Raw genomic sequence first — 24,595 nt, 5'->3', positions numbered from 1 at the left:
ATGCTTAGGAGGACTGATTTACCTGCCATTATGGCCAAACTCAGTATTTGTGAGGATTCTTATAAAAGGCATTTTACCATTCTGTGCCACTGTGCCCCCTTGCGCCCCCCTTGGTTTCCTTACAACACCATTACAAATCTAATATTTAATAAAGAAGAGTTTTTGAAACCTGATTTTACTATGGGTTTTTCATGATCAGTAATCCCCCTGCTGCACACACGCGCACACACACACACACACAGCACACAGGCACATGCACATGCACACACACACACAATCATCAAACAACAGTGCCGAAGAAAGAACTACATATTAACTAGAACACTAGATTCCGTGCATTGACCATGGGATTTCTACTCTATCCAGGGCAGTACCTAGCTTCACTTTAACTTTGCAGCCTTCGAAAAACAACTCATTAAGCCACAAAAATCTGCCTCTGTTTATCATGTACAGACAGACCCATGCTGATGCACGGTATATTAGAAAGCAAGAATATGGCACCACAAATAGCGATCTGTTATGAAAATGGCTCCCTAGGTTGCTATCTTAGAAGCCTGCACTTTCCCATCAACTTGCCTGGAATTTCAGTTTTCCATCGCAATGGGTGTCCATGTAATGTAAACCTCTCTTAAAGGTACACTCTAGTCTTCCGAGAAATAGTTGTCATTATGGCCATTGAGAAATTGCCTTACAATGAGAAGTTGTCTTCAAGTATGCCTATTCAAAACAGTGTTGCTGGTATACATTTCTATAGTGAAATCTATGAAATCATGATAGAATATGACAATCAGTATTTGGCAAAGTCTCCCAAATAGAAAACAACCCAGAAAAGGGTAACAGACACAAATACAAGTCAATAATTCTAGAAAGCAGTTGAACATAGGTGTATTTAGAACTCACTGGTCTGGAAGTACAAGCGCAATGTACGTGATTTGCTAAATGAAAACAAAGCTTGCAGACACTACAGAGGGGTTGGAAAAATATATGCATTTGCAAAATCATCCAATCAAGGATTGACATTTCTCATAATTCAGCCGCCCTCGTAAGTCCTACGTAATTCTCTTTACAACATCCCTATCCATTGATTGGGTTTATACAGTGGTCACTAATATTGCTATCATCTGCATACAGTGTGGGATTGTATTTCCTGATCTCTTTATGTTTGGAGTCAAATGTCTAGTTCTTGCCAATCAGTTGTAAAATAGAAATAATGTGTCGCTCACAGGCTGCAGCATTTAGTTGCCCATTCACAAATTTCTATAGTGCATTCCTTTTCTCTCAGCCATGATGATTGGGCAGCATTCAAGATGATGGTTGTTCAATCAATCTGGGTCCAGGGGACTCAAATGGTCAAAGCATCTCTGCCAACCCGTGATGGATACAGAGCATGAAAGACATTGTTTGGAGTCCCTGAATTTTGTCATTTCTTGTTATTTTCTAGTTTTTCCTCATGGTTCCAATAACCTCCACTAAGGAAAACTGTGATCAAAAGACATTATTTTAAAAAGTACCCTGTTGCATTTTTGGATTTCTCTGAGGTTTAATTTTCATCTTTCTTACATTGAATCACTATTTGTCATCCTATAACATCCTAGTGCTAGTATAGTTTTATTCCGGAGAGTATAGAATGCAAAACTATTTGCCCTTCACATGATTACCTATCATATTCACTTAGGTGGTCATTCAGCAAACATTACTGATCACCTGTTAAATGCCTGGCAATGAGTTGTATGCATGGCATCAGGAGTAAGGAAAACATAGACCCTGCCTTAGAAGAGTTTACACTCAAGCAGGCGTATTTCTAGCCTTATGTGTGAACACCACAAAATGGTGGGCAATGTTGCTGGGGTAATGGGCTAGACAACCATGCCTGTGCTGGCTGGTGCTTTAGGGTTGATAAATTACCTTGGTAAACATCATGCTACTTATTATTATCATCATCACTATTACTGATAGACTTCAAAATCTTGTAAATACGGAGATTGGAGAGATAACTTTATGATTAGTATTATTATCCACCTTTTAGACAGATAAGAAACAGAGTCAGAGTGGTTAAGGGATGTGTTCATACCCCCACATGGAATAATATTTGAAGCCCAGGCTTACCACCCAAGATTTCGAGCTCCGAAGAGTGTACTCTCTCCAGGACCCGATCGTGGCTATCACACTCTCAGGGAATCTCACCAGACTGGAATGCCAACCAGCAGAAGGTGAAGCAGACAAACTTTCCGGATCATAGAATGACCTATGGAAACTGCTGGAAGAACAAAATAGACAGTCTGTTTAATCCACTAGAGGCTGTAAAGAACTTTAAGGGTACTACAGGAAAATCAGTACTCTTGTCATCTTAATGTTTTCTGTCTTCCTACATTTGTTGTCTAGTTTTAAGTGCCTTGCTGGCATATCTTAATAATAGGTCTTTGAAACAAGGATCATTGTAAGTTAGGTGAACAGCCTAAATGGCTTAATGTTGGGAACAAGGTTTCAAGCCAAGAGATTGGATTTTTGAGAAGATTATTGTAACCCCTGTCCACTGGCATCTTTAATAAAAAGCATACATGACATTATGATTGCCTGAGCTTTTCCTTGTAACGTCACAGTCTGGTGGAATATATCTGCTGGCTTGTTTTTGTTCCACCCGACTCCTCCTTCTTCACCACCCCTTCCCTCCCATTGTAGCTGACACGCTTCCACGCATAAAAATTAATGTTCCCATTTCAACTCACTCATTTGGCAGGAACAAGTTTGTAAGCCAAAGCAAACACGGAAGGAGGGAAAGAAATAAACATGGAAAAGAGGCATGAAGAGGGCATTTGGAGATTTTACAAAATGAGCATCAGAATTACATTACGACGACAACAAAAAAACATTTTTTTGTAATTTGCTTATTATTTTTTGAACTTGCATCAAACTGATGCTAAGCAGTGTGCAATGACAAAGAAACCAAAATTAAACAGAAAACATTAAAATCGGAGATAAGAAATAAAGTTTATATTAGAATTACAGAGATATAAAAAATATGTAACATGATTTTAATTTTCTTGTTGAGTATGTATTTTTTCCATTAGAGATTTTATCTAAAGATTAATTATTCTCACTTTTTTTTTTCATCCTTGCCCATTATGAGCTTTACAAAACCTCTGTGCTAAAATTGTCTTATGCACAGGCCTCAACCAAAACAGGAGCTTAATTTAAAGTGCTAATTTTTCTTATTGTTATTTCCTTCACCTTGAAAACACTGATATTTTCAACCTTCAACCTTTTCTGCCTTCAGACAGAAAGAGTATTCTCTAGCCCTTCAATTACACAGAAAACTCACACGGTTTGCTTACAGAATAACAGGAGACTAGTGCACAGAAGTTCAGGTCATTAAATAGTAGATATGGAAGATATAATTTTAACATTTTATGTAAGATGCTTTTAAAATACAAGGGTAATAAATAATCTAAATTAAATGATTATTCACATTGGGACTCTGCATAGGTCCTGCTAGATTTAACATTTAGCTGAATGTCTGGTAACAACAGTTCATTATTAGAATCACAACTACAGGAAAATTATATTTAAAATAGTCTATGTATATGTTTAATGAAGAAAAGTAGATTAAGTAGTTACCTGGCTATGCCTATTTTCATTTCAAAAATGAAAGATAAAACCTCATAGAGAAACACTTAATGACGTGGGTAGAAGGAACATTAGCTGCCCAGGCCATGCCCATCCAGAGTTATGTCCAAAAACTGCACAGAGTTAACCTCAGCATCGGTACATTGTCCCATTCAAGCACAGTGCTCTCCTAGGTCATAGAAATAAGGTGGGTTTTTCTCTAAAGAAAAAACAAATTGAAAATTTATATTTCTCCCCTGTCATATCCTATTCTCTTAAGGAGCCAAAGCAAAATATATGGGGGAACTAATGCAAGGCCCAGTATTTTTATCCCTATGTATGCCGATCTGTAACCGCAGCCATAAAACTTTCAAAATCAAATGACCCTTTTTATGTCTACTTTTATTTGTCTTGTATTCCAATTGCAAAGAAAGTCTATAAAACAGTTGCACTCTGTAACTTGTGATATTCAATTCAAGTTGTCAAAATAATGAAGGAATGGCTATAGTTTAAAAATAGATTTGTCTGTGGCCATTAGAGTAGGTAAAAGAACTTCATTATTGAAAGAAACTACACTAATAAATAAAATTTATTTGGACTTAACTTCTAGGCAAGGAAAAACAGGATTCGGGACATTCTATTTTGGACAATTTGATTTCTAATTGACTGCTAAGATTTTGCTTAGTGTCAATGATTAATTTATTTAACCAATTTAAAAAATCTTTCTAATACTCTATATCTTAGTTTAAAGTTTCGAGTTTTCTTTTAATAGGTTTCTAGTTTTTATGAGATAAGTGAACAGATAATGTTTCATTTAATTTTAATTTCTCAGCAAATGACTGCATTGTATGATCAGCAAATAGCACAATTAGGAACATGTCAAAAGAACATAATGTTGCAAGCAAATAAAGCCCACATAAATTAGTGTGTGGCACACTTTACCGACAAGCAAAGTCACAACCATGCTGCATGGCAGTCATAAAAATTATGCAATTTATAATGTTGACTCAAATTCAGATTATGTTTAAACATCAAAAGAACACGTTGCAGTTTTCCTTCTCAGATATTCCTAGAGAGTTTGCTTGCTTTCCTGCTGTCTTCATTTGATCCTTTATTGGCTTGGGATACAAGAGTTCTGGCCACTTGTCTCAGCTCTGACACAAACGTCCTTGCTGAGCCTCTCTTTCCTTATCTGTGACCTAAATGGCCGAATTAGCTAATTCTTAAAACCACTTCTAGATCTATGACTCAAGAATACTTGATTAGACCATAAGGTCTCCATCTTTTCCAGCTATAAAACATTATGCTTTTCAATACTTCCTGCTCTCTAACTCTTACGACAGCAGCTAATCCACAATTCGTCTTGCAGAAAAGAGTGGCCAGCCTCCCTAATGACCCCCAGTGATCCACACCTCCAATATCTTATGACCTTGTGTAGTCCTGCCTCAAAATGAACCAAGACTGGCCCTGCATGACTGAATGAATGGGGCAGAAGTGACAATGTGTGACTTCTGACGATAGGTCATAAAAGGCATTGCAGCTTCTGCTTTGGCTTCTTGATTACACAATCTAGAGGAATCCAGATGCCGTGTGGCGAGGGTACCCAAGCTACCCTGTGGATAGGCATTCAGTGAACATCCCAGGAAAGTGGGTCCTCAGCCCCAGTAGAGAGTTCAGACAGTAGCCCTCTGACTTCCATAACATAACCCCAGTGAGAATTGCCCTGTCAAGTGCTTCCTGAATACCTCTCCTGAAGAATTTGCAAACGTAGAAACCATTGCTTATATCATTAAGGTTGGAGTAAGTTGTGACATAGCTATAGGAATTGGTATACAAGGGCAAAGGAAACCTTTTCTTTTGAGGGTAGTGAGAAGAGAAAATTTTAACAGGGAGGAGACAAAATACCTTCCGATCTTATCAGTTCTGTATTATTATAAAGAAAATAAGTTAGATTTTCCTTAGTGCAATTTTGAGAAGTGGACACAATACATATTCAAAACACACTAGTCACCTATTATTTTAATGTGTTTTGAGATATGTGTTTGCACAGAGAAATCGCAATCACTAAGATGTCACTGTTAATCTTAAGGTACCCAAGGTGAAATGGGAGAGGCAGGATTCTGTACAATTGTTGCCAAATCTCCCCTCTCCATAACCACCGGGCACAACGCTCATACACTAAAGACGACCACAGTTGAGGTTCTCTGACCTTCTCAGCCTTCTAAGGGAAGTGCTATTGCTCTCTAAAACTTTCAAGTTGCAAAATCATAAGGAAAAAAGAGGGCTGAGGATGATAAAAGTCAAATGGAGCAGGTTATGTCGAAGACTCTCCAGGAAGTTTGGAAAAGAAAGGTGTTATGGCAGGTGGGTTGTAAGAAAACTGGAAAGAGAAAAACTTGGGAGGAGGGTGCTTTGTACTGTAACTATCTTTAGTGTTCTCCAATAGACTGAAGCAGAAAATGGGATTTATTGCACTGAATTACTTTTGCCCAATTGAACTGTACATCTCTTAACTCCATTATTCCAGCACTCCTTGTGTTACCAATTCTTCTAATGATAAAAGTAAGAAAATATGAAATGCAAGGGAGGCAGAGTGTTTGAGAATACTGCAGAAGAAGCTACCCACTGTTCCAGAGCCATCACCAGTAGTCACCAAGGGGAGTTCAATACCAAACCAGGAGTGAAGCACCTGCAAGTATGGAGGTAAAGACTCCAACTAGATGGGAGTAGGTATGCGGGAGTGGAGGGAGAAAGGACAAGGACAAGTCTGGAGAGGGTTTGTGTACTTTGCCTTTTTCTTCTGGCTGGTGGCTCTCAAACATTGGTCCATGGAGAGGCTTCATCAAAATTCCCAGGGTGAGAGTCTGAGCTCACCGAATTCATATTGACTCAACATCTTCAGAGGCAGAGTTCGCCCAGGTGAGTGTCATGGGCAACAGGGTTGGGATTTCTGCTGAGGCAATGCGATGCTATTGGATTTTTGAGCATGAGAGTAGGGCGATCAGGGATGTTATTTGGAAAGCTCATTCTAAATGCAGTGCAGATAATGAGATATAGGGAAAGGAACAAGCAAGCTAGGAAGCAAGGAAGGAAACTTCTCAGAATTTCTAGTAGTAAATGATGAGGCCAGGAACTAAAGCAGTCATGTTGGGGATGGAGATAGAAGTGGAAAAACATTGCTGATTCAGAATCAACAGACGTTTGGGACTAACAGGATGTGGAGCACAGAATTTATATGTTAAGTATTCAGGGACACTTTCACTGCACCCCCAAATCATCTATCTGGCACTAACTAAAAGTGTCTTAAAGGAAAGAAATGCTTTGAGTTTATCATTATTGAAAAGGGCTTAAAAGCTAACTATGCCTGGCGGAGGAGACGCAGTGAAAATCATTCACAGACCTACAAATCTGATAACTAGAATATCAGCTAAAAAGTGTGATAACCTGACATTAGATTAGTTCTCCTTTCAATGAAGAGTGATTATAAAGTAAGAAGATACTGGGGCACCTGGGTGGCTCTGTCAGTTAAGCGACTCTTGACTGGCTCAGGTCATTATCTCACAGTCAGGAGTTCAAGCTCTGTGCTGGGCTTTATGCTCACAACATGGAACCTGCTTTGGATCCTCTGTCTCCCTCTTTCTGCCCCTACACCACTCGCCTTCTCTCTCCCTCCCTCCCTCTCTCAAAAGTAAATAAGCGTTAAAAAACTTTTTAAAAATAAAATAAGAATATACTACGAATAATAAACATATATTGCAATGATTTCATAATTTTGCCCACAAGAATAAAGAGAAGCTATGTTGATTTGAAGGGATAATGCTTGCTAATATGGTAAATATCATCTTCTTGAGCTCAAAACCTAAACTTCCATCCAATTAAAAGGGGATTTTATGCATGTTAGGCATTTCCAGGCTAGAATAATATCTGAATATTTTGAATATATTATGAACAAAGACCTTGCCTTGCTCTATTCTCTGTGCTGGGAATTTTATCACTTACTTATCCTTATTTATCTACTTATTGATCAAATACTCATAAGACACTTACAGTGTACCCAGATTTGCTCTAAATTCTTTTTTTCTTAATTTTTTAATGTTTATTTATTTTTGAGAGAGAGAGAGAAAGAGAGAGAGAGAGTGTGAGTAGGGGAGGGGCAGAGAGAGACAGAGTGACACAGAATCTGAAGCAGGCTCCAGGCTCCAAGCTGTCAGCACAGAGCCTGATGCGGGACTCAAACCCACGAACCGTGAGATCATGACCTGAGTCAAAGTTAGACGCTTAACTGACTGAGTCACTCAGGTGCCCCAACTAAATTCTTAATAAATATGTTATTCCTTATAAAGCTTCAAAAGTTTGGTATTAGCAGTAGTTACAGTTTCTCCATTTTACAGAGGGAAAAACTGGGACACTGAGAGGTTAAGTAATTTGCCCTGACTCACACAGCTGGCAAGAGGCAGAGCTGGTTCGAACCCAGGCAATCTCACTCCAGAATCTGTGTTCTCAGCCACTTCCATAATATATGCTCCATTTTTGTTAATGAAAGAAGGAAAGAAAGAGAGGGAGAGAGATGGAAAGGAGGGAAGGAGGGAAGGAGGGAGGGAGAGAGAGAGAGAGAGAAGAAAGAAAGAAAGAAAGAAAGAAAGAGGAAGAAAGAAAGAAAAAAAAGAAAGAAAGAAAGAAAGAAAGAAAGAAAGAAAGAAAGAAAGAAAGAAAGAAAAAGAAAGAAAGGAAGAAGAAAGAAAGAAAGAAAAGAAAGAAAGGAAGGAAGAAAGAACTGATTTACTGCATGGTCCATACAGCCATTAAACAAATGTTTTGAATCTCTATTTTGTACCCGGTACTGTATTTTACCTTACTCTGCAGTATGGCCATATCTTAGACAATGCAAAAATATACATTAAAGATGATAGCAGCTGTAGAGCAGAATTTGGCTGAGCTAAATTCGTGAGACCATTATTCTCAATGCAGAGTCCATGTAAATTGAGTCTTTCAGAACCTTTTCTTTTATTTCATTAACTTGAGGGTAAATTATTGATTTTCTGGGTTTATTTTTTAAAGCACCTATAGTGAACCCTTGGTCATAAATATTCAAAATCAATACTGACTATTAATAACAAAATGGATTACCTTTTCTCTTTAAAGAATTCCAAATAGACAAATGGGTGGTGTTTTAGAGATGAGAAATTTAAGAGACACCATTTCCACAAAGGGCTGCATTCAAAACATTGACTTTTTCAAGGAAAGAAAAATCTAAAGAGGTAGATTTATTTACTCATCTGAATAACATCCCCAAAGCGTTATGGATGTTAAAGAAGTTGTAGGCAATACAAAAGATACTATACTGAGATATCAGAAAATAAATAGGAAATCTCAGAAATGCCCATTACCACGAGTAGGAAAATAAAACTTCAGTTCTGAAAACCTGAGACACGAGCATTTACTTGGACTTCAAGTTGGTTATTTTATACATAGATGGTGAAGATATCTTTAAAAATATAAATATAAAATCCACAATCTGGTTTGCTGAGAGAATTCTTAAGATCTTGCCTCCCAGCTAATCCATAGAGCTCTCTACCCAGACCCATTTTTACCAGCTCTTGTGTCTGTTAACAATGAGTATTAGATTGTAAATATATACAGAAGAGAGAGAGTATTCAGCAATATATTATATTATAGAGAGCCCAGAAGGCAATGTTATCAGATACATGGTAAATAAAATTATGCTTGGATATCATCTTGTTGTGGTTATAACTTTACAAGTTTCAGTGCCATCGTTCATTGGGGATTTTTTTTTTAACCACTGCCTCATTAAAACTGCTCAGTTGGAGAAATACAAAAATGTATTTCTTTTATTTCCCTTGGAATATTCTGGGTTACCTATATATCTGCAGAACTTTGAAACAGATTCTCTCGCTTCAATGAATATGAGGTAGCAATTTAGTACCTGGTCTCTACCAAGAATTATTTATAACAACACTGAATAATGTATAAGTTTTGACTGTGACAACAGTGAGAGGTCTTTGGAAAACTATAATGAAGGCGCATTATTATAGAAGAACACCTTAGAAGCTTGTGAAAGAAATTCCGGTCTAATAGAGTTATGAAGAAGTATCAAATATAAATGAGTTAGTTAACGTGAACAGGAGGGAGTGCTAAGTACCTTGTGTGTTAGGAAGGCTCTGCAATGGGGGTGATTTTATTCTTTCCTGCCCTTATTCTATTGTGAAATGCTGACTGATGCACCCTTTAAATTAGATCAAATCAATTTGAGATTTAAACTTAAAGTGAACCTAGGGATTCTGATGACAAATGGGTTGATAAAAGTCCGGCATCATTTCCAATCTTGTTGCTTAGAAGATTTTTTTTTTAACTGTCTTTCTTTCCATAGTGATTCCTTCTCTTTGAGAAATAGGCTTTCACCTGGAATTACCATTAGCAAAAGGTATAGTTCCAATTTATGTAATTTAGAATTGGAACTTTATTTTTTAATATTAATAATTAGTAGTGTATGAATATTTTAAAATTATTTTAAAATGTTTTAATACTTTAACATTAATAATTAATACTTTTAATATTAAGAAGTCATTACAATATTCAAAGGCTGTGAAACAGACAGCACATTTCCAGATTACATCCAGAACTAACAGAATGAATTTCTCAATCAGACACCTACCAGTTCTCTTACATATTCTGAGGACTACACAGATATTACATCTTCAAGGTCTGTCTGTAGGCTGTTTGGACAGTTTAAAATGAGAACAAGTTACTGGCTTTCCAATTTCTTTTCTCCTGTCCTGGTTTCTCTTCTTTCTCCCTCTAACTTCACTGAGCAAAACTTAGGAGGAATTTCTATCTCTCTTTTTTTTTTTTAACCAATGTTTCTCCTCCATATTTTTTTCTGAAAAGAAAAGACTACACTACCACAAAGTTTCGTGGCTGTTATAACCTCTAAAAGAGAGAGAAAAAAATCAAGCCAATTCCAATGGAAGAAAAAATCAGTAGTATGATGATACATGTCAGATTTGTGGGATGAAAAGTTGATTTCATTTTAGACATTTAATACATTTACTTAATGATTTCTTTTACCTCTAGAACGTTGATACAGAGCTTGATGCAACATCATTAGAAGTCAATTTAAAATCAATGAATTGTGGGTCCTCTAAGCCAGGCCTAATGTACACTTTGAGTCAAAAGGCTCAGTTAAAAGCTAATCACCTCGGAGTGCAACTCCATTGCGTGCTTTCATTTCACACCCAGGGAGCAGGCATGCAAATCCCAAATGGAGGAGACATACAAACAGGTTTCAGTATGCACACACTGCTACCCTGGGGCTGGGGATGTTGCATATTTGTGTACACAGTATACAAATGTGTGCCGAGCGAGTGGGGATTGCAGCTGAAATACAGCATAACTAAATACACTGCTACAGAAAAAACTTTACAGGAACAAACTAAAGGTGGAAAGCACCTCTTACAGTGTGCTTCCAGGTGAAATGCCACAATGTTTTCTCATTATTATGGTGCAAAAAGCAGTAGAATAAATAGAAAACAAGTTTCTTTTCCTCCCGGATTCCCAACTGCAACATACAGGCTACAGATAATGGCCCTTTTCGTGGTCACTATTTAGCAACTTTGAGCCAGTGTTGTTAGCAGACCACCCTCTCCATTATATTATGCTATAAAATGCAGCACAATTCAGCACCTCGGAGTATCATTTCCCCAAGGTTTTATAAAAAATCATTAATACGGAACATTAACGCGAAGGACCTGTAGGCCTTTTTTTGGTTAAAAGTTTAAATCCATTGACTTGTAACCGGCTTTTAAAATGACATTTTTCCTTGCTGCCTTCAATTCGGCCCAAATTTTAAAAAAAATAATAAAATAAAAAGATGCCAGATGTCATGAGGCCAATAAGCAGGTGGGCTGAAGCTTCTGTACCAATTCAAACTGGCACCGCATCAAACCTGGTGGGTATAACCTTTAATTCACTGCTTCCCTGGCACCAGATCCACTTCCATCTGCTCAGCCTTGCTAAGCTGTGCTTGTTTCTGTGCAGGGACGATGCCAACAATGCAAACTGTCTCCTACATGTGCAGGGAATCATCAGTGCAACTAGTTTTCCGAGACCCATATGGTGGCATCTGCGAATGCACACTGTCAGCATCGCCGCCTGGTACCACCCTTCGAGTTTTAAGAATGGGAGGAGAGAACGCCAGTTTGTAATTCACTACTGAGAGCCAGGAGGAAAACTTTTTCCTTGCTTCTGAGCGCTTTTACTGGGGTCTGTTGAAGTGAACACCCAAGGCATTGGAAGAGGCTTGCATTGGTTTTAGCTCAGGAGCTAAGAACTCCAGGAAGACCCTCCATGAAAGTCAGACCCAGAAACGGTCCCCTGGCCTACTTGCTAAGGAAGCCCAGATCCACGGACACCAAAGTCCTCCGCCATCTATGCACCTACACTCCAGAAGCTACCTTTGAAGAGTTCCGTTTTAGTTCCATTAAGACCTTGAATTCTAAGATTTAAATAGAGAAGGGGGGTGGGGAGGTAGATCTTGTTTTACCAGGAAATAAATGAAGGTGGGAAAACACATTTGTTTTGATCACTGTCTACATTCAGCATACTCCAGAAATACCGAGCATTCTTGAACAATGGTTTTTCATGAAGAATGACCCTTAACCTACTTATTCATGTTATATCACTTGCTGAGCACTGATGAGGTGATCTGAAGGAAAGGTACAGGCACACATCAATCGCGCTTTGTGAAATGGTGGCAAAGGCATAAACTGCAGCGCACGGCCGACTGCCTTAGAGCCCAGAGCTCCCAGATGAAACAGTGGATTTTCTAGATGCATGGCTACTGACAATTCCCCACTCTGTTCCAGATCTCAGTACAAATGCTCAGAGTCTGACTTCCAGTGGCCTTAAGGCAGGAATCCCTGATCAGCACTCCACAGCTAAACAGACAAACAAACAGGAGTGGTGAGGTTGCTGCTTTATCATCTATTTCTCCGACTGACCACAATTCCTGTGAAAAGAAAGACTTTACTTAGCTTGCCATTCTTGGCTTAGCTTCTAGGAAGGGCTTCTAGGAAGGTATACAGCACATAGTAGTTACTCAATAAATACGTAATAAATAAATTTATAAACACAGAGGAAATTCTGATTTTAGATAGTGTAAAAGAAACAATATATATATTCCAGGATATATGAGATATACCAAATGTGAGCTAATCTAACTGAAGTCATTGCTATTCATAAATAATAATATACCCATAATACTATGTACTGAACACCAACTGTATGCTAAACGTTTTGCTAAGCAATTCACAGTCTTTATCTTATTTTATAATTTTAGCAACCTTATTGGATACTAATCTGATACCCACTGTACAGATGAGAAGACCAGTCCTGCAAAGCTTAGCTGGGAAGCAACAGAAATCAGAGCCAAACCCAGTTCTGACTTCAGAGTCTAAGCTTTTAGTCACAACATTAAAAGGCCTCCCCTCTATCAAAATATTTGGTAAATTCAGCCTAAATCAAATGGGAAAAAGTGTCAGACAAACAGGTTTATGTTTCTACCATATGGTAGGTATTGTTTTGGAATTTTCCTGTTAAACTATTGTTATCATTATTGGGGTAATGTTTTGCGGCAGGTATGTGTTGAACCTTTTATTTGTTTAAAAAGACATTCATATTACACCATATATGAAACATGCGTATCTCACTAAGAATCCTAAAATTCACAAGTATGAAAAATATAATTCTCACTCTGTTAACACCCGTCTCTGATGGTTACATTTCTGCATATATGGGAACTCTTGATTGCTGTATTAGTGATCTCAATACCATCTGGCAAAATAAAGATCTTGAAATACAAGGCAGAATCATTTAGGGAAAGGATCATGATGATTGTAGGGCAATATTTATCACACGCACATTTGAGAATGTTGATTTACCTGATAAATGTTAGCAACTGAAACTGGGAAGACAATATCTTTCCTAAACATAAAATTATTGAAAAAAAATGATTAATTATCACTGATTTTAGTTGTCGCTGTATTCAATATAATAGCTGAAGCAGCACAACCAGAACCTGATGACATCATCTCACCAAAAGAAATATGTACCACAAAATCATAGTTACTATAGATTCACACCTATGTACATCCTGCCTTTAACCTATAAGGATCTTTTTGGGAACTTGACAATTTTTTTCACTTTGATTAATTTAATCCATCCTTTTCCTTACACTTCATCAAACTTTCTTCAGTCCACACGCATGTGCACGTACACACACACACACACACACACACACACACATTTTTCCCTAGAAACATAAGGAAGGAAGAAAGGAAAGAAGGAAGGAGATAAGGAAAGGAGGGAAGGAAGGGAGGGAGGGAGGGAGGGAGAAAAATAACTTAATTATATTAACACCTACTATAGGGAGCATTTCCAGCAGAAATTCAGCCAAGAGTCCAGTCTCCAAGTGCATTTCTTCTCAATAATTAGTTTTACTAATGCTAGAGAGATATATTAGAGTAAGATGGAAAGAGTCAGAGGATGGGGAGATTTTATAAAGTCAACGGATTATGGAAAAAGTAAAATTTAAACAGCAGAGAATAGATACTGCAAACAGAAAGGCAGTCACTGTACACACAGCACAGGAGCACACACTCGAAATGAATGCTAGCGACCATAGGTTCTCGAAGAAAATGGCTAATCTCAGGCTGCAGTAATTTTTCTAGTTCACTGAATTGCTTCAAGGATCAAATACGATAATGGATATGACACTGCGTTGTTCAATGTGGCATGCGACACAAATGTAAGGTGACTTTTTATAAGCGTTATTACCGTTCCTTATTGCCAGCCATGGCCCAAACACTTTTGTCAACACAAAAGGGACGGGCAAGACTCTCATCATCAGGAAAGTCTGACTCCAAATGGCAGATGCCTTGAAAATGACCACTTTGCACATTTAAGTTCCACTTCATCTCACACCCAAGCTGCCAGGTCAACTGACTTGAGCTTCATAAACCTAAATCAGCACATTTTGGTCTCAGTGACCACTGTCCTCATTTGCATTCAGGTAGGTCTTGCAACTTGGAATCTGTTCGAATTTAAGCCTCAACGGAAAATCCCCTTGACTGTGAGTCATTGGAGAAGGTTAAATATCACCTCAGGGCAGCTTTCTAAGATAGTAGAACGGAAGGCATAATCCAGTTTAGGATCAGGCCTCCCTTCCAACTCCAGCCCCAGCCTCTACTACAAAGACCACCCAGGCTATACACAACAGTCAGGAGAAGGAAATCAACAAGCTTCTGCTCTGCTCTAGCCTTGGTCACTCTACCTTTGCCTTCCTTGACCTTCTAGTGCCCACTCCTCCCAACTTCTTCATAAAACTGGGCATGAAACGGCACCACCTCTATACAGTTCCAACACTGAATACAAAAATGCTCATTAATCAACACATTGTAACAGGAACGGAGCTGAAAACTTATTTACCATACCCATTATCTAAGCACTTCATGTATTTAATCCTCCTAACAATCCTGTTTGATACATGAGAAAACTGAAGCTGGAGGAGGTGAAGAGGCTTGCTTAGGATGCAGAGCAATAGAAGTGGCAGAGGTGGCTTTCAAACCTGGGTATGTCTGATGTCTACATTTGAGCTCCGCAACCCAGTGCCAGTGCTGTGGAAACTCGGGGAGACGTGCTACCTTGGGAGGTGATGAAGCTTGCTTGGAATCATCCTGGCATGCCCTGCAAGACTCTTTTCCGTGAAGGCTGTTTGATGAAAAAAAAAAAACCACATATATACATATACATATATACATATATTTACCTCAAATATATATATATATATGTATACATATATATATATATATTTACCTCAAATACATATATATATTTACCTCAAATATATATATAATATATATATTATATATATGCAATATATATATAATATATATATATATATATCAAAATAAACAGAATGTATAATGGAGTAGAAACCCATGAAGACATGAATTTTTAATTAAAAAAATGCACAAATTCAAGTAATTGCCTGCATGTCATGGCTATCTTGTCACAGGAGAAGCTCCTAGCCTTCACTCTGCCATTTGGGTAGCCCAGTGAGGAGAAAACAGACTGTGAATACCACAGGGGCCCCTGATATAACCCTAGTAAATTCCTCTGTGACTCCACAAACAAAAAGCATGTATGATACTATCAACGGAATAAACATGATCTAAAATGCTTCCATTCATTTAATATGTGCTCATCGTATGCCTACCTGAGTGGGGCACTGTGCTAGGCATAGTGGTACTTGTAACCAGTATAGCAGTTGAGGTCTGGAAAGATTATAATTAATTGAGCTGTCTTATTACTTTTCATTGTCTTGCTTTTGCCCTCAGGTAGATGGTCTTCAATAGTAGTAGGAATAGACTCTTTTTATAGTCCTTATTTCTACCTGGTGTCAAATAAAATTGTAGAGGGAAGAAAGACATAATTCCATCCTAATTCATCAGAAAACTAAGTTATTATAGGACCAGTCTACGTGAAGCAGAGTAGAGACAGAGGTAACAGGGAAAAGGGAAAAGAAATGAAAATATGACAGAAAGCGATATGGGACACCTGCTGAGAATGTACCCCCACTGAATTCTGAATTCCTCTAGGTTGAATGATCACTAACCCATACTGAAATGAAAGGTACTTATTTTAAATAGATAAGACATTTGTCCCAAGCCAATCATTCTAGTAGCGACACTCAGAGTGAGAACAAGAATAAGCATGGGGGTAAGGGGAAGGACAGAGAGGGAGAGAGAGAGAGAGAGAAAGGGACAGAGAACACATAAAAAGACACCAACAAAGGAATTACAAAAGTGTTTTTGTCATTTTAGGAATTTGTGCTTTGAGATCATACTGAAGGAGGTAATGAATGGCTATTGAGATTGGGAAGTTTCTAGTTCCAGTTTCCAGCATTCATAATCAGGTATTATGCAAGATTTTGACTCAGGAGTTTAAGACTCCCTCCACCTTCCAGGTGTCTGCTTGCAGCTGGGGATTTGAAGCTGCCCAGTTAAGGTGAATAACACATGTAATCCAAGCATTTAAATGCACCCTTGTGTTTCCTAATAGGTGATAATAACTACTATACTCTTTTGTGTACCTTTATGTGTGGAGCACTGTTCTAAATGCATTTTATGGATGAAACCATTTGCTTGGCTGGCTATTCCTAGCTCAGGGTGTCATGCAGGTGTGGTCAGATGGTGGCTAGAACTAGAACAGCTGGGAGCTGGCAGGGCTTCTCTCTCTTCATTTAGCCACAAGGATTCTCCATGTGGTCTCTCCACATGGACCAGGTTGGACTTTCACAGCATGGCAGCCTCAGGGCAGTGGCACTGCTTACGTGGAGATTTGTGCACCAGCACGGGGGTTCTGTGCCACATTTCCTGTCATTAGCAAGCATCAGAAGTTATGCAGTGTCACTTCCACCACATTCTCTTGGTTATGAGCAAGTCCAAACCCCACTCAGAATTAAAGAAAGGGCAATTAAGCTCTACCTCTTTCTAAGAAATCGGTGATGTTCTAGAATAGCATACAGCATTGTTATGACCTCTTTGGAAAATATAATCAGTCACAGATAGATACTGATATGGATATGGAGATACAGATGTTTGACTCCATTGAATGTATTGAATGTATATGTATATTATGCACACACACACACACACACACACACACACACACAAACACAATTTCTCAAAGTATGGTCTGTAGATACCTTCCAGGAACAGAATCATCTTGAGTGCTGGCAAACTGTTTGAAGGACATGCTACTTCCCCACCCCCACAGTGGTTTCCATTTCATTTCCCTTAAGTTGCAGTAGATTCTAGTCCCAACCTATCTGTAGCAAGGTATGTGTGGTACAATAAGAGTTATTCCCAAGCGATCCTAGAAGCTAGGGCTGAGCCTCTTGGATAATGGTGTCAACCAACCCCTCCCCCTTCTAGGAGAATCTAGATGGGATTCATTCCCACCTCCTTTCTCCATGATAGAGGTTGCACCTAAATTCAACATTGTACAGAACCAGTGCCTTCTTTCCTCCCTATAAGTTGACATATAATTTCCCCAAAGCCTCAAGGTTCCCAGATTGACCACCCTTTATTACCAGACAACTCCTATAAATAAGTGGCACCCAATAACTTGGACTCCTTGCTTACCCAAACAGTTTGCATGATCCTGTCACACTTACTCTCAACCTTAGAGATCACTGGGAAAAAAGATTCCTGTCCTGGAACACAGATTCACACAGCCTCATGTCTAATAATCCTAAATCAGGCCATCCTTTGCCCTTGTCACTGTGATGTTTTTTCTCCTAGGGTCCTTTAGAATGCCCAGTTATTTTTAGAAGTAGAAAATTATATACATTAAGATTTGCAAATTCTGACATTGCTCCTGTTCAAAGGACATATGTAAGAAAATGCAAGTGCTTCACTTAAATATCGTGGGTGCAAAACTGAAAAATCCTGGCTTACTTGTTTGTTATCTCATTCACTTTGACAACTGGCAGTCACATTATGCCTAGATGTTTACTTAATAAGTGGATTGAGGGGCACCTGGCTGGCTCAGTCAGTAAAGCATGCAACTCTTGATTTCAGGGTTGTGAATTCAAACCCCATGTTTGGCATAGAGCTTACTTTAAAAAAAAACAACTTTAAAAAAGAAGTGGATTGATTATTTACTCCAAAATTATTGGTCTTTGTATTAGAATTCTTTACTTGTAGATGCCTCAAATTTGACATGCTGATGTGTCTGAATATGAGAAATTTCAAAATGACTGTTTACCTGGCAAATGCAATTTATAGTCATGTTTCTGTGGCCTGTAAACTTTTTAAATATTTGATTTAATAGCCAGAATATAAACACGGAGAGACAGCTTTAAAATTGGATTTCTAACTTCTTTTGAAAAATCATTGGAGCTGGCACCACAAGGTCCATGTTGCTTTTAGCCAATTACCAGTTAGTTGACGGTGAGTAGCTGTTCTCTTTGCACCCAACTGGTGGCTAATCTGCTTTACTTATTTTGCACAACCTCCTTGGCCCCCGAGGGCATTAAGTTTGAAACACTTAATAAATTTCATATCTAAAATATTCAGCTTATCAAATGATGGATAGTAATAAAGCTTGTATTATAATTGGCATATCTATTCAAATACAGAAGAGCAATAGAAAATGTCAAGAGAGCGACTCGATGTACAATCACCCAAGAGTAATAGTAGAGCTATTTGGTGGTAATTTATCTGTCAACCTTAATACATACCTAGGATCAGGAAGGGAGATAAAGCAGCATCTGAGCAGACTGAAAATATGGCATGAAATTCATGCAATATAATTCATGCACTTTCCTCATAGGTGAGTACCCTAAACCCTCATTCAACACCCAGTTACTTTTATTTTAGATCTTGAGAGTAGAAAGCTTGGAGTGACAAAGATTCTACAAATAACCCATAATCCTGTTACATAGAATATACTATTTATAGTATACTCTACCATCTAGGCAACTTCACAGATTTGTTATTTACTTATTTTTCAAGTTTATTTATTTATTTTGACACACAGAGAGAGAGAGCAAGCATGCATGAGTGGGGGAAGGGTAGAGAGAGAGGGAGAGAAAGAGAAGCTCAGGTAGGCTCCATGCATAGCACAGAGCCCAAGGCAGGGCTCGATCTCACGACTGCAAGATTGAGACCTGAGCTAATATCAAGAGTCAGACACTTAACTAAATAAGCCACACAGGTGCCCCAGCATATCAAGTTTTTAAAATATCTGTACCATGTTGTAAATTTACATGTACATATACTACAAATCATCTTTTATAGCACTTCATTTCAATTAACACATCCTGAATTTCCCCTTGTTATATTGTCTTTTACATGCTTTTTAATAACTGTAGTATTACATAATATATATGCACCAGAATTTAATTGGCATAGCTTTTTTCTAACTTTTTTACTGTTGACATTATTTAATAAACATCCTTGAAAATGAATTTTTCTATCTTTATGATTTGCTTAGTGATGCATGAACAGTATAAACACAAAAATTGGAGACTGTGGTTCAAATGATTCTCTAACACTCTAGATGCTTATTTTAGAAAGACCTCTGTCTTAGTCTGTTTGGACTACTTTAACAAACTACCATAGACTGGGTGGCTTATGAACAACAAACATTTATTTTTCATAGTTTTGGAGTCTGAGATGTCCAAAATATTACTGCCACTCCTGACAGTCTTTTATAAGGCCACTAATCCCATTCATGAGGGCTCACCCTCATGACCTGGTCAACTCTCAATGGTCCCACCTCAATATACCACTACCTTTAAGATTAGGTTTCAACATATGAATTTTGGATCCTAACTGTTGTACAATAGGTTTGTTTCTAAATAGTTAAGCTAATAAATATGTTTTTCTGTTCGAAGTGTTAAGTTTCAATTGTCTGGAAAAATCTTCACCAAAGTTCAGTATCTTATTCACCAGTGATAATAGATAAATTAGATATTACTACTTATGAGATATCTCCAACTGATACTGGCATTACTATGTAGACCAGAAGGTATTCTGTGATAGCATTAAGTATGACATCATTTGTGGAGAATCCCTATGCATATCAATTACCCATTGCCACAATAATGCTACATTAGAAATGACCACAACATTTAATAGCAAACAACAATATATGTTCATGAAATCCATGAATCTGTGGGTCAGAAATTTAGTCTGGGCTTGGCTGGGAACTTCTTATATTGAATGAGCATGTTTACATATCTGGTGGTGAGCCACCACATGCAGGCATGACAGGGTTGATTGTGGCTACCTGGCTTTTCCCCATGTCTGTCATCCTCCATCAGACTGGTCATGCAGTCATGTTCCCATGGTGATGCAGAAGGAAGAGTATCACCACAAGTGCTCAAGTGCTTTTTCTAGATTCTTTGGTCACATCTCATTGACCAAAGCAAGTCAAATGGCCAAGCCCCAAACCAGAGTGAAGAGACACAACATTTACACAGCAAAGGGTGTGGCTTCAGGAGGTGTGATAGATTGGACCATTAATGAAATCAGTCTTCCATTCTATAGAAAACATTTGTAGTTTTTTCTATTTTTTTTAAGTTTATTTTTGAGATAGAGAGAGAGACAGAGCATATGAGCAGGGGAAGGGCAGAGAGGGAGGACAGAGATTGAGAGAGAGAGAGAGAGAGAGAGAGAATCCCATGAAGGGCTCTATGCGGGGCTCAAACTCAGGAACTGCAAGATCATGACCTGAGCCAAAACCAAGAGTTCAAAGCTTAACTGACTGAACCACCCAGGTGCCCCTAGTTTTTCTATTTTTAGATTGTTATCCCAAGTTTCCTGAGCTTGTGTTGCTAACATACTGACTGCTCCAGTACACTTGAGAGCCCATTAAACCTGGAAAAGATGGCAACATCTGATTCCTCTGCATAACCCCACAATGTAGGGACAAACCAAAAAACTGTTGCGTCCAAATGGAAAAAAAAAGAAAAAAAGAAAACATTATGGAAGAAACATCTATTGGGATGCAGCTGGACAAATCTGATATAGCTGGAGAAAATTTCCCTTGGCCTTGACTGACATATATTCATTTCAGAACCAAAATTGAAAAGAGCATCTGGTATTTTAAAACGAGTCTTTGTTACAGTTTATTTTTAAGCTTGCATTTTATCATCCAACACAAAGTTAATTTCATACAAAACTAATTCCATGAGAGCATCAGGATGGATAAATGCTCATTGAGTGAATGCTGGGTTTAATCAATTGATATTTGAATTATGTCCTATAAATAATTAATAGTAGAACTCTTTCTGCCTTATAATTCATCCAGACAGAAAAGGACTACATATGCTTTTCCATGTCTCCCTACCACAAAACTAATTTTCGTTATGGACAGAAAGAATGGAGGGGAAAAAGGATACCAGCTACTCTACTCAAAAATATGTCTTATCATGTGGGAAGTCTTACTAACGTAAGTTTGAGGAGAGAATTAGAGGAGGAGACTGGGTAGATGAAAAGCAGAAGGCTGTTAGTGGCAGAAAAGGACACATCTATTCTCCACATTGCCCACAGAGATAGTAAGATGCTTAATGTTCTAGAATTAGGAAACACATGACACAACTTGTTTCATTGTTAAAAGTAAAGATATAACTTAAATCCTTTCAAACCTCAGGATGCGAATTGCTCTGTAACAACACTGTAAGAAAGAGAAAAGCCATTTGTGCCTTTTTCAAATGTAAAATTACCATTATTATAAAAAGGTATTATGTATAACATTGATATGCGATACAACATGAATGAAACTTGAAACATCATATTAGGTGAAAGAAGCCAGTCACAAACAAAACACCACAGGCTGCATGATTCCACCCATAAGAAATACCCAAAATAGGCAAGTTGCAGAGAGAAAGATTAGAAGTTGCCTGGGGCTGGGACAGGGGGCAAGAATGAGGAATGGCTGCTAGTGGGTACTGTTTCTTTGGGGGTTTGAAGTGTTCTAATACCAAATAATAGTGATGCTTGCATGACCCTAAAAATACTAAAAACGCTATTTCCCTGTATACTTTAAGTAGGTGAATTTTATGGTCTGTGAAATATATCTTGATAAAGTTGTAAAAAAAAAATGTGAAGTTGAAAATCAGGCAGATGCTCAGAAAAGGGGCAAACATTATGAAGACTATTGGATGTAAAGAGAATATTAATCATTAATGGTTTTTAATCAGTTGGAATTATTTTACTAAAGTTATATGAATGATTTAAAATGAATTATGATATCACTTAGATTTAAGTAAACTGAAGTAGGAATCATTTTTATCATTAGTGTAATGAAAATTGGCTACATGGAAGCCTTTGAGAGTTCCCTATTGAGTTTAAAAAAGACAGTGCAAAAACGAGAAAACAGATCATAGAAATATAATGAAGAGACAGAGGTAAATCCCACAGAAGTAAATGGAGGGATTTGGGAGAAGAAAAGGAACAAATAAGGAGAAAAGAGGTCTGAGAGGAAAATAATGAGTTCTATCTTAGGATTCAAGTTTCCGTGAAAGTTATCAGTATGAGGGCCAGAGTAAGACAACATTCACCTCCAAGGCATAACTTCTCAGTTTTAAAAATGGTTTCTGAAAAAAACAAGCATGTACATACACAAATAATTTGTGAGACAAATATAAATAATATACCTAATCTCCTGATCCTATTATGTGCCTATAAATTCACAGCACCCACCTAGCTCAGGAAGACTTGCGAAAGGATAGCTAATTTATGGGTATTCTCCAAGTGTAGAGTCAATTATCCATATTTTATTTTTTCACTCTTCTTCAAGTTTCCCTGTTTGTCTTTGTGATTCGTTAAAACAAATGAGATGCTTTAAGAGTCAATGCAGGTGCTCAAAGTATATACCCTATTACAGCAAGCCACACCACAGGCATGCACATTGATCTCTGAAACCAAAAAGCTGCATTACAGACAGGTCTGCTCTCCCAACTTGCTTCAGTTAGCCTTACAACACCCAAAGATTCTGGAATAAGAATTGATCTATATCACATATCCCCAGTCACTTTTGTTGAAATCACATGCCCATGTCACACACAACATTCATATCCAATTACTTATTTCTTCTCTGTCAAGCAACAGCTTAACCTTGGATTGACTTCTTAGCTTACAAGCTACGCAAAGTTATTATGTGATGAAAAAAAACTGAAGTACATTCAAAGAGAGCAGAAAGGGAAGGCCACCCAGTTCAATCAGAGCCAAGGAAACCAAATGACAGTTCATAGCTTATATTGTCCAAGGTGAAACCTCACAACTGTAGTCACTCTTCAGTGTTCTGAGCTTCAGAATGCATTTCAGGAAAGAAAATAAAGTAGGTTAAGTTTAAATATTTAAAGTATGCTAAATGAGCATTTGGTAACAGTGACAAATCAACCATATAAGTGTTTGTCCTTGTTTGAAACATTCTGAGTATGCCACACTCTGAAAAACTGCTGAGATTGATGTGAATAGTGGTTATACAACATAAGAACTCATTCTGGAAAGTTCTCTGAGCCCATTCTGCACTGTTAACTCCTGTTAGCTCCTCCTGTTTCTTCTACTGTAAGGATCCACCATAACCAGAGATATGGCTTGATTGATTTTGGGAATATTCTCATCTTACTTCTTTATTTAATGCCAGAAGACACCTTTTTTTGTTCACTACCTTACTTCATATCTCAAATAATATGTGTTTATGTATAATGGTAAGAATAAGTGGTAAACATTTCAATGACGGTGTACAATAAACAGGGCAGCAGAGAGGCACAAAGTTAGTAGTGAAGTTAGTTCTTTCTTATTTATAGAGTGTAAGATTTCAATCTGTTGCAATTAAACAGCAATCTTTATTGCGTCTAGCAAATATGTTTATGCTATTGGTGCCCACTTGAATTAGGCTCTCTGAAATACAAAACTACAGAAATATGCTAGGAATACACCACTTAGACTCTGGGAAGCATCTATGAAATTTACATCTGCATAGCTTGATTCATATAAAGCACAGACCCAAACACTCATTAGAAAATTAAGCATGGCTTTAGAGGGTAGTACTACTGAACTCTAGCAGGAACAGAGAAATAGAAAAATACAGTTCACAGGAAATGAAAGAAGAAAAAATAAAATCAAATTTTAGATACACATGAAATATAAAGGAAACATTGCCAGAGTTATTATAAAAAGAGTCACTAAAAATGTCAAGGCATTTTAGGGATAAATGGAGTTATTAATAGAAAGCCTTTCAAACAGCATTGGTGCAGAATTTTAGAAATGGATAGGGAAGCCTAGAGATCACGGAAAAGATAAAAACTGTTCCCACAATGAAAGAGACAGATACACACACAAAGGGAATGTGTAAGTTGTATTCATTTCATGTCAAATCATTTGTGACGAGATAGGAT

The 24,595-nt window shown here is 37.7% G+C and overlaps 1 protein-coding gene across 15 annotated transcripts in view; it reads right to left on the bottom strand.

Moving 5' to 3' along the window:
- Positions 1-24,595, bottom strand: part of TRIQK (triple QxxK/R motif containing) — a 283,919-nt gene that overhangs the window by 84,145 nt on the left and 175,179 nt on the right. For 8 of the 15 annotated variants that reach the window (XM_053208564.1, XM_053208566.1, XM_053208572.1 and 5 more), the window contains one exon: positions 2,107-2,257. The exons of 6 other annotated variants lie outside the window; for them this stretch is intronic. In XM_053208564.1, coding sequence (XP_053064539.1) covers positions 2,107-2,257 — 151 coding nt within the window. The remainder of the gene's footprint in view (positions 1-2,106; positions 2,258-24,595) is intronic. One more of the 15 variants, XM_053208574.1, reaches the window with a different exon arrangement.

This window comes from Acinonyx jubatus, chromosome F2 (assembly GCF_027475565.1).
Source record: "Acinonyx jubatus isolate Ajub_Pintada_27869175 chromosome F2, VMU_Ajub_asm_v1.0, whole genome shotgun sequence".
Taxonomy (NCBI): domain Eukaryota; kingdom Metazoa; phylum Chordata; class Mammalia; order Carnivora; family Felidae; genus Acinonyx; species Acinonyx jubatus.
Note: the sequence above shows the minus strand (reverse complement) of the source record. Positions and strands in the feature narration are given on the sequence as shown.